This window comes from Berghia stephanieae, chromosome 3, assembly GCF_034508935.2.
Source record: "Berghia stephanieae isolate SIO BIC M18660-M18661 chromosome 3, UCSD_Bste_1.3, whole genome shotgun sequence".
Classification (NCBI taxonomy): Eukaryota; Metazoa; Mollusca; class Gastropoda; order Nudibranchia; family Aeolidiidae; genus Berghia; species Berghia stephanieae.
The window spans coordinates 25,658,697-25,670,110 of record NC_088362.1 but is presented as its reverse complement, the minus strand read 5'-3'; the positions used below and the strand labels follow the sequence as shown (position 1 = coordinate 25,670,110).

Below are 11,414 nucleotides of genomic sequence, written 5' to 3'. Positions count from 1 at the left end.
ACGTGGCGTTATAATATGGGCGTGATGAATTGAAATCCACAATAAAGCCGATTACACTTATAGATAGAATGAAGTTGACGTCACTCATGTCTTTGTTATTGTTTTTTTTTTTTTTTGCCATCCACGTTTATGAGTAGTTCTCACTAAACTGTATGAACCGGACTATACAAGTTCATGGTTACACATAGTTTTGTGTGTTGGTCCGTTATACTTCCGGATGGCAATGTTATGAGCTTCTTAGCCAAGCGCATACTATCTATAGATAGAATGAAATTGACGTCACTCAGGTCTTTGTTGTTGTTTTTTTTTTTATTTGCCATCCGCGTTTATGAGTAATTCTCACTAAACCTTATTAACCTGACTATAAATGTTTAAGGTTACACATAGTTTTGTGTGTTTGTCCGTTGTAATTACGGATGGTAATGTTGTGAGTTTCTTAGCCAAGCGCATGCTATCTGTAGAGATGTTAGCTCGTATTGTGATATCAAGGCTTTGCTTCTCTTTTTTGTTCGGCTATGTGGTCCATTGGTATTCCACTTGCTTTCGGATCGGAAGGTCATGGGTTCCAACCTGAGCTCGGTGCATAATTGAGTTCTTGGAATAGGCTCTTTACTCACATTTTCTTACCGTACTCAGATGTAAAATGAGTACCTGGACGTTAACAGCGTTGTTTCCATACGAAAAAAAAAATTGTAATATCGCCTAACAGGCGTCATGTCTCGTTCTACATGTTATGTGTTGCTGTTGGTCAGTGACCCTTTGTTAAGCGCTTTGAGCTCGGTTAGTGGATATTGCGCTACGTAAATGCTCACATTTTTTTAGTATTGTGATATAGAAGGTTTGGTTCTTTCTTTATTGCTTTGCCTGGCGCAGTTTTGTGCAAACTTTTTCAGATCCTGAATTTAAAAGGATTTATTATATACACGACTCTTTTATCTCTTTGTATTTATGAAACGAGTTATTTTTATCGTGGCCAATAACACTAACGAGTTTGAAAAATACAAAGAAATGAAAATACGTTTATTCTACCCATCCAAGTAATATTCTTATATATTTCGTGACCAAGTGGTATGGTATTAATACTTCTATTCACCATAATTTGTATTTTTCTCCCTCTGCTTGAATGAGAATTTGACCCAAAAATAAAAACGTTGGATTTGTATTCATGTCCACCAAAAGATCATTTATAATTATTACCAATCAGCTGTCTTTTACAACTAATTTTACACCAATAAAATATGCGAAAATATTTTGCAATCGGTGAATAAAATGTTTATTCACTGCGTTCAAAGCATTATTCAACGATTACGTATTTACTTAGAAATGATAGGGTTTTCCAAATGAGAGGGATGGAATAACATACGATTCTTACACTCTTGCTGTTTGGAACGTGTTCCCAACCGCTGCACGAGCTTGCGAGTGTGTGTTGGGAACAAATTTCGAATTTCAAAACTCAAGAGTGTAAGAAATCTTTTATTCTACCTTTCAATCGATTCCGATTTCGTCATCTTTGAATAAAATACATCGTCAAAAACACCCAAATAATACTTTATAAAAGAAATAACTTGAATTATAGTTGTCATGGTCTAAAATGAGTATTAAGAGCTACTGGACTATGCATAAAATAAAGATGTGAAGAATAAGGCCCCAGAATTTACTAGTTACTTTAAAATGAAGAACAATTAACGGTTTGTTTAAAATGATATAAAAAGAAAGATGAAATTTAATTAATCGAGTCTTCTGATAAGTAATGATGATTACAGTTACAAATAGAAATATGAAGATATCACGTATCTTATGATACTATTATACGAGAATGCTGGTAGACTTGTGGGGTTCCACTTCCAGTTGAGAAGGGTTGTATTATTCCTCCGACGAGCTCAGGCTTGATCCTCTCGACAGTGATCGAACTGGCAAAGGCAAAAGCCCCGGCGTCTTGATGGGTGGAAATCAAAATTCATCAAATATTCCACAAAGTCCCGAAAGATAAAAATCTTTAAATATATATAATGTGAGGATTGGAGTGGCTGGCCTTCCGGGCATCGATTGAAGAGAGAAGTGAGTGAAGAATATTAGACCTATTAGCTTTTATAATAAGTGGCTACGTGACAGAAGGAAGAACGAAAATTATCCACTAATTTGAAAGTAATTCAAGGGAAGGCTATTAAAGGAGAGATGATCTAATATTAGAAGGTAAAGTTTTTCTAAGCCTACCGAAATATAACTGGAGTGAGATAAATTCGGTTCTTACTAAAATAATACTTTAATAAAATAAATTGAACAATCATTACTGTGACAATAGTGAAATTTACGCTTGATAATCTGACGTCACAAATTATTATTGTTATCATTTTATCATTACGCGTTACTATTTAGGGAGAGGGGTAGAATAATAACGGTTTTTTTACTGTCTTTGGTATTGGGTGAAAAAGGGTTTTGAGCCCGAAAGTTCCGTGTTTGATATTTGGTTATTTCTTCTTTGTTTAAGCTGTTATATTCGCGGGGTTTTATATACTGCATTATGATCCTCGCGGCGTTTGTGTATTGAACCCATGAACTCAAGAAGTCGGGGAGAGCGGTTCAAGATAGACACAGAGTTGAAACCACTTTTTTTTAAAGGATTAGTGGATAGCTCGGACAGTAGAACCACGCTGTCCCCGGCCAGGCGGAGTTGTCGTACCTGTAAGGTCGCGGGTTCTAGCCCCCATCGCCGCGAAATTTTTATTCTCTATTGTCTTCTGGCACTTTCCTACTCACTTCATTTTTTGTTATTATCAACATAAGTGCCTGCTCCACTCCCTTCTCTGAATTATGATCTAACAATGTCTGAATCTGCTTTCCAGGGAGAAACCTGAACATCACGTGTGACAACAAGCCGTTGGTCATCAAGGGACTCGTGACCAGCGCCCCACAGAACTTTGCCAATTCATCATCCGGAGGCCTAGGTAAGCGCCGGCTTGATTCAGGCTGATCCATCTTGTCTTACTTTTTTTCGTCTTTATAAAAATTTAAAAAAAAAAAGTAGTCCTTCAGAGCGATTTGGCCCATGGAGCCGGAGTTTATCCCGGTTTATGTAGCGTGGAACGGACAATAGCAATTGCTTGCTATCCTTTGGACAGGACGCTAGTCTGTCGCCAAGTACTTTCCGCCAAATCTAACAGACACAGCTACCTGTGCACTGCTGGGTGGACATGGTGGCGGAGGGGGGTGGGGGGTGTCAGAAAAAATCTCGACTGCACCCGGGATCGATCTTGGTCCCTTTGCGTGTGAATTGAATGCTCTTCCAACTGAGTTATAAAATAAAAAACGTATGTTCTTCCTCCACGACATCATAAGATATCGTCGTCTAGGCATTCCAAGAAAGAATTATAGATAATGCATCAAACAAGATATCTGATGTCAACAGGAATCACTCATGTTGTCCAAAGTGAGCAAATTGGGGGTTAATAATCTTGCCCTAGTAAAAGAAAAATTTAAAAAACGAAAGTGCATGAAGCGGGGCTCGAACTGGGCCTTCCTGGTCACAATGCAATGAATCAGCCGCAGTGCAGCGCCGCAGAGTGAGCTAGGGCGAGGTGACTTGCTCAAGAACACACAGCGCGGCGGGTGATCGAAATGGCTACCTCTTGGGTACGAAGCAAAGACCGTACCGCTGGGTACGAAGCAAAGACCGTGATGCTGAGCCACGCTGTCCCTGTTTTGCCGTCTCCATTCAGATTCATAAATTTAAAAAACAGACAAAACCACCTAGTAACCCCAATCTATAAAACAAACAAGGAAAAGAAAATCAATGATTACCCAAGTAATTCTTTTTAAAAAATTGTTTTAACACGTTTCTTCACACGTTTTACGAGTAGGTGTTTGAGGGAGGGACAAGTTGGTAATCAGAAGGTCTGAGGTTCGATCCTCAGTCGAGGTCGACTGATTTTTGGGATTTTTTTTCTTGTATTTTCCTTTCTTGCTTTGTCTGACACCTTTAATACATACTTGTTCAGATTTTTATCTGACAAGTTGGTCATAATATTATGATAAGACATAGTCTAGTAATGGTGAATGAAGTTTTAACAGCACTGCTATATTCTTGAAAAATACGTACATTTAAACTTTTGGCCAGAAAAATTGTCCTTCAAATTTCGATCAATTAAAATGACCCTCATCTTGTCAAAAACTCTCTAAACTAGGACTTCAGCGGGAGCAGCGTGGTTCACCGATGAGGACTTTGTACCCGAAGGTACCGAGTTCGACTACCCGTCGCGCTGCGTGGCCTTGAGCAAGTCACCTGGCCTTTGCTCACTTTGTGGCGCTGTACTGCAGCTGACGCTTATGTCATTCCAGTCTTCCCTTGGAATAGATCTTAAAGACAAAATTTCCCCCTTAGGGGTGATTAAAGGGAATTCTGTAAATCTCAATCCGTAATTTTTTTTGGGACCATAAAACTATCAATAGATTTCGCTTCTTTTATCCTTCTGGGCAGGTCATTTCATTAAGGGGTTCAGTGACGAATGACAAATTCGATAGAAAAAAAGGTCTGTTTCATGAAAAAATAGATCGGGCGCATTCTCATCTTCATAGAAATCACTGTGTGAAAAATGCCAACTACGTATTTCATTTCCTACTCCAGTAGTACCAATGTGTTACTAGGCTGCTATAATCTGTGGACTGTAAAAAGTAATAAACAAAAATGAATATAACAGCTTCAAAAAATAACAAAATACCAAACACGGAACGTTTCGGGCTCAAAACCCTTCTTCAGCCAACAACAAAAAACAATAAAGACATAAATTCATTACTTAATTCCAAATAGACGACAGAATTTAGTATTGTATTTATGTCTTTATTGTTTTTTATTTTTGGCTGGAGAAGGGTTTTGAGACCGAAACGTTCCGTGTTTGGTATTTTGTTCTTTATTGAAGCTGTTATATTCATTTTTTTCTTTATTACTTTTTCCATTAGTACCAATACCTTGGCCTACTAGATAGTCAAATTCTGATTGTGTTCCTAAAGAATTTGATTATTTACAAACGTTGAGGGAATAAGGTTAAGCTGTCGAGCCAACAAAAAAGATTACGACGACCACCGGGTGCTTTGGTGACTCAGTGCGACCGACCGACCGTTTGAATAATGTTTGTATGTCGACTGGAAGGAACAGGATTAAGAAAATTGAGTTAAATTAACCAGTTAATTTACCGTACTCTGGAAAAACTCGTGTTAAAAAAATTGGTCGCAAAACTCGTCCTTCAAATATCGATCGATTTAAATGACTCTCATCTTGGTTAAAAACTCTCAAACCTGGGACTTTGGAAGTCCCAGAATTGAGAGTTTTTTTTTCTAAGATGAGAGTCATTTAAATCCATCGATATTTGAAGGCCGAGTTTTCTGGCCAAATGCTTAAATAAGAGATTTTTTCCAGGGTACGGCAGTTAATTGGTTAATTTAACGTTATAAACTGCGTCCAACTGGCAGAGGTATAATTGAATAGAATAGAGATGGCTCCAAATTACCAGCTGGGTGTTTGTGTGGAAGAATGGAGGGGGGGGGGGGGGGGGGGGGGGGTGAGGGCAATAAATAACGGATGTGCATTGGCCATGCTCAAAGCATAAACATTTTAAAATAAAATAATTATTTTTAAAATAGTTTTTGTTCTTAAGACATTATGTATATTATTTTAGAACAGTTTAACCCACCAACGCCCCCTATCTTTCTCTTTGACGTCATCAGGTACCGTGTACATCGCCATCATCGTCATCGTTGGTATTGTCTTCTTCATTATCATCATCCTGCTCATCAAAGTCTTCCGGTCAAGGTAAGAATAAGCGATGGCATCAAATATTTAACATTTTTTTTTTTGTTGGTCTTTTTAGTCAATTCCAGATTCGGGTCAGACCATAGCCATCGTAAAGTTATAACCTGGCACTGACCAAAAATTGACGTCAAAATGCCCGTCTTTTGCCACAAAAGAAAACAAATCGTGAGTTGTATTCATTAGTTCAACCAATGGGACCACTTGTTTCATGAGCACTACTAACGACAACTCACTAGACGGTGCAAAAACCAAATAATGACGTCAAAATGCCAGCTTTTTGGGTTTCAGTGTCAGGCTATAGCTTAACGATGGCTACGGTTCTATTGTCAGGCTATATGTTAACGATGGCTACGCTGGCACTGACCAAAATATGACGTCAAGTCTTTGGCCACAAATGAAAACAAATCGCGAATTGTATACAATAGGCCAACCAATGGAATCACCTGTTTCCTTGAGCGCAACTAACGACAACTCACTTGGCGCTACAGAAACCTAAAAAATGATGTCAAAATATAAGTCCTAGTGGGTTCTTGCATAGCCATCGTTAACTTATATCCTGACACCAGAACCCACTAGGACGTAGTTTGAGGTCATTTTATAGGTTTGTGCAGCGTCTAGTGAGTTTGTCGTTAGTAGAGCTCAAGGAAACAAGTGATCCCATTGGTTGAACTATTGAATACAAATCACGATCTGTTTTCTTTTGTGTCCAAAGACTTGTCTTTTGACGCCATATTTTGGTCAGTGTCAGGCTATAATTTCACGATGGCTACGGTCCTAGTGTCAGGCTATACGTTTACGGTGGCTACGGTCAGACAGAGTCAGGTCAACTCCAGGCTGCTCTAGGGAAAAGCTCTTACGTGCCCTGTGAACGACGCTCTTTTTCTAGAACAAACTTCCTAAATATTTAGGGCATTGTTGATTGAAATGTTCAAAAAGAATCTTAATGGGTTTTATTCTTTACCGAGTTAATGTGTTGATGCACCTGTGCAGTTATTTGGTCTTGTGGCATGACATTCGCCTTCGGATCGGAAGGTCCTGGGTTCGAGCCCCGCTCTGAACGGCGCATAGTTGAATCCTTGGAAAAGGCTCTTTACTCACATTCTCTCACCTTACTCATGTGTAAAATGAGTACCTGGCCATTAACAGCGCTATCTGTAACGGAAAAAAATATAGATATCGCCTAACGGTGTCATGTCTCGTCTTACATGTAAGTGTTGCTGTTGGCTGGTGACCCCTTGTACAGCGTTTTGAGCACGTTTAGTGGATATTGGTCTATATAAATAAATGCACAAGTAGTTTTAGATGTTGATTCCAAGAAGCATTCCCCTTATAAATGACTTGCACTATCTATATATATCTATATAATATATATATATATAATATATATACATATATATATATATATATATATATATATATATATGGGGGGGGGGGGGGCGAAGTGGCCGAGTGGTTATGGCTGTGACCCGGAAGGACCCGGGTTCGAGCCCCGCTTCAGGCACTTTCGCTTTTTTCCTTGAGCAAGATTATTAACCCCCAATTTCCTCATTTGGACAACATGGGTGATTCCTGTTGACATCAGACATCTTGTTTGATGAGTTATCTATATTCCTTCGTGGAATGCCTAGGTGACGATGTCTTATTATGTCGTGGCGGAAAAGGCATAATTTTAAAATTATATATATCATCGTTATCCTATCAGAGTATCCAATGCTTCCAAGAGTGGGGCCTACAAAGTAGACGACCCCTATGCCTCCGAGACGTTTATCTCGTCAACGTACGAGAGGGGAGACGACCCTCCCAGCCCCCGAGACTCGGTGGTCGTCTATAACAAGGGAGACAACAAAACAGCCGTGTATTCCCAGTCTCGGAAATGTCGGAAGAACGGCGAGAGTGACGAGTGCCACCTGTACAACGGCTTTGACAGCGACCCAGAGCAAGAGGACACCCTGAACAACAGTGTCATTCATTCTGACCACAAATTCTCACACGACGCCCTGGTGCACGAGCGTCCCAAACAAGTGAGTGTCTGTTTTCAAGAGCTTTATACAATGATAAAAAACAACAAACAAAACAAACAAACAAAAAAAAACAAAAAAACAAATGAAAACAGCGTAACCATCACCTCAAACTGCATTATGTTGTGTCCAAAGACTTTTCTTTTGACGTCATATTTTGGTCAATATCAGGCTATAAGTTCACGATGGCTACGGTCCTAGTGTCAGGCTAAACTAGATTTTACTCAATAAATCTTGTTGTAAAAGAAAGTTTAGTTACTTTGTTCCTATATTCAGGTCTTTGGAGCATTTTTGGATCAAGCTAAGGGCAATTTATTTATTTCTAAAGCTATTTATAGAGACTTTTTCATTTTTCCCTTGGAAACTACGAATTTTTGAAATTTCAAGTTTATGCATGATTTGTCTCATTTTTTATTCATGGTATATTCAAATATTTATATAAATTAATGGTTTTCGCCTCTACTACCCTTCCTATCTTCACCCAATCCCAGCATCCCCCCGTTCCTCCCAAACCCCCCAAACCCACACGTGCAGGTGACGACATCAACAGCATCTACAACCACTTCAACGACCACCCGGATGTCATCCCAACATCCCCCACATCTCCCACCAACAACATCTACAACACATCAGCCACGGGCGTGTACTCCAGTTTTCTACCAGCACGGCAAAAATCTAAACCGGAGAACGTGTATGACCTGTCATGACCCCCGACTAAAAAGAAAAAAAAATTCCATTCAAATTACAGTGGTCTCGTATTATATCGATCGAGACCACAATCACAGAGTTAGTCAATTCCTCAATCATAATAATACGAGGACATGTGTATCTTGTAAAATTGATAATATGTGACTCACCGACATAAAACAGTACTATGTCGGGTTGTTGAAGATGGTAAAAATTGAACTTATAGCCAAAAATGTCAGGCTTGACTTAAGTTTGTATAATATAATACGTATTTTTAGTGGGAGTATTTTAGAGTGATAGAAAACAATATTTCCTCTTTTTGATCAATTTAACGTTCATTTTTTTGACTGTTTGGTATCAGATTCATACCGACATAATACTGTCTTGAGACGACGGGTAACATGTGATTTGTGACCTACCACCTCAGAACGGTATTATGTCGTCATGTTCATTCTATCTATAGTCAGACTACAGACATCAAGCGTTAAGAATAATTTGTTGATTTTACATTATACGTCTGCCAAAATTTGAAGGACGAGTTTTCGAGCCAAAATTTTAACACAGTACGAGCAGGGCACCGTGCTGATCTAGTCTTTCTTCATTGCATTTAATACTACGGCCATTTGTGTGGGTTTGCACGACGGCCATTTGTGTGGGTTTCCACGATGGCCATTTGTGTGGGTTTGCACGACGGCCATTTGTGTGGGTTTCCACGATGGCCATTTGTGTGGGTTTGCACGACGGTCATTTGTGTGGGTTTGGTGTAAACCGTGAGTTAAGTATGGACATTTTTATAAAAGTAAGAAAGAGAGGGCCGGGGTTTGGGTGGGAAAGAACTATATATAGAGAATGAGTTGGAGGGAGTGAAGATGGAGATTGTAGAGAGAGAGAGAGAGAGAAGGAAAGAAATGGGGAGAGAGAGTGAGTGAGAAAGAGAGAGGATGAGTGAGAAAGGGAGAGAGTAGGTGAGAGTGAGAGAGCGAAAGAGAGAGAGAGAGTGAGAGAGAGAGAGAGAGAGAGAGAGAGAGAGAGAGAGAGATTGTCTCTATATTCATTTGTATAAACTATTACATTGTAAAATATATAACCATTGAATTTACAGTGATTTGATAAAAAGAATCCAGAAATTTACAATTAATCGTAAATAAATGAATAAATAAATGAACAAATGTATAAACCACAAAATCCACACTTTAAAAAAAAATACGCTGCAGAAATTGTGAACCCCATCCGTTGATACTGAAATATTACTCCCCCCCGCTCCCCACGTACACCCACACACGCACACACACACACACACACACACACACACACACACACACAATCTACTCAGAAAAAAAGAAATTGAATGATACACTGCCAAGTTTTAACTCTATAAATGTGCTAAACACACTGCCCATAAATCTCTCCCTTTCACCTCCCCCTCCCTTTTTATTTTTTATTTTCGTTGTAAATACCATGTTATGTAATCTATTCCAATTGTTCCACTTTATACACAAATTTCGTATTCTCATTCATGTAAAAAGAATTGTGCTTTCTCAACTGATGTTTAGATATAAGTTAATTTTAGATAAAGACAGTCTTACTTGAAGAAATAATGGGATTAACAAAACACTAAAACAAAAAAAGTATTAGATTTTTTAAAATGTTTTTTTTTTTTTTTGTTTTGTTTGTTTCTGTGTTTTATTTTGTTGTTTCTTTTTTTTATGTTGTTTTTTTTTTGTTTTTTTTTTTGTTAGTTAAAATTCAACCACTAAATGTGACCTAACACCTTTATTCGGTATATTGTCGGTGTGAACTAGATTCTGAAAATTAAATTTAAAGTAAAAACGGCTAGAAAATTTAAAATAATTAGTTAGTGTGGCAATTTTTCATTCTTCTCAATGGTGTATGGGGTTCCTGGCCTCCCATAGAGGGCAGGGGAGGGGATGGGGTGCTTGCTGTGTCTTCTACCCCCCTATATCTGTTTTCCGATTTGCTTTCTGTCTTTGTCTTGGAATGAGATTACTTGGTTTTGCCCTGGCCCTGGCCAGAGTCCTGGCTGGGAGGGAAACAGTAAAGTGCATGGTTATTGTTTTGGGAGATATTATTTTTTTCCTTGTAAATCATCTCTCTGTTATGTATTATTATATTTGTTATTTTGAACTTATAATGTAAGCATTTGAGTGTATTCCTCTTTGTTGGATTTTGTGCTTGTGTCCGGATGAGACTTATGGGTGATCTCAAACTAAGTACATTGGTGGTATGCTTTTGGAATCTACATCTGATCCCTATTTGTTCCCAGTTCCCCTTTGTCTTACTTTCTCTTGGGTGCTTTAATTGTAATTCTAGAACTTTTTACTATCCCTTTTTCTTCCTTTTTACTGGCGCTGAAATAACCTAAATGTGTTGCAAGGGCCGTAAAACCCTTAAAAACAAAAACAATCAATGGTGTATATTAATGCAAATAAAATTAAATAATTTAGAAGCCAGGGATAGTCTTCAGGATCTGGTCACACTGACATTATAACAGTTTGACGCCATGAGTCACGTGATATTTTATTTGAAGTCAAGGTCAAGGACGTCCCAGTGTCCCAGATTTGAGAAAGCTTATATAATTAGAAAGCTCGATGCATAGTTTGCAATTGACAAACTTTTTAAATAATAGATTCAAATTAAAGTAATGTTTTTTTCTCGTCATTCCTCCTTCACCATATCTTTATCGCTTCCCTTTAATTCCAAATAATATGTGACCCCCGTGTCCAAACGGTAATATTATGTTTGGATGTTGAAGATGCTAAAAATAGAACTCATAGACAAAAATATCAGGCTTGACTTAAGTTTATATGTATTTTCAGTGTGGACGAATACAGTATTTTAGAGTGATAGAAAACAACATTTCATCTTTTTGATCATTTTTAACTTTG

At 38.3% G+C, this 11,414-nt stretch overlaps 1 protein-coding gene across 10 annotated transcripts in view; it reads left to right on the top strand.

The window, feature by feature from the left end:
• The window catches only part of LOC144967429 (uncharacterized), a 126,366-nt gene extending 116,514 nt beyond the window's left edge, over positions 1 to 9,852 (top strand). For all 10 annotated transcript variants that reach the window (XM_078904619.1, XM_078904612.1, XM_078904610.1 and 7 more), the window contains 4 exons: positions 2,844 to 2,945; positions 5,719 to 5,803; positions 7,506 to 7,824; positions 8,313 to 9,852. In XM_078904619.1, the coding sequence (XP_078760745.1) occupies positions 2,844 to 2,945; positions 5,719 to 5,803; positions 7,506 to 7,824; positions 8,313 to 8,528 (722 nt within the window). In that variant the 3' untranslated portion in view covers positions 8,529 to 9,852. The remainder of the gene's footprint in view (positions 1 to 2,843; positions 2,946 to 5,718; positions 5,804 to 7,505; positions 7,825 to 8,312) is intronic.
• The last annotated feature ends 1,562 nt before the right edge of the window (positions 9,853 to 11,414 follow it).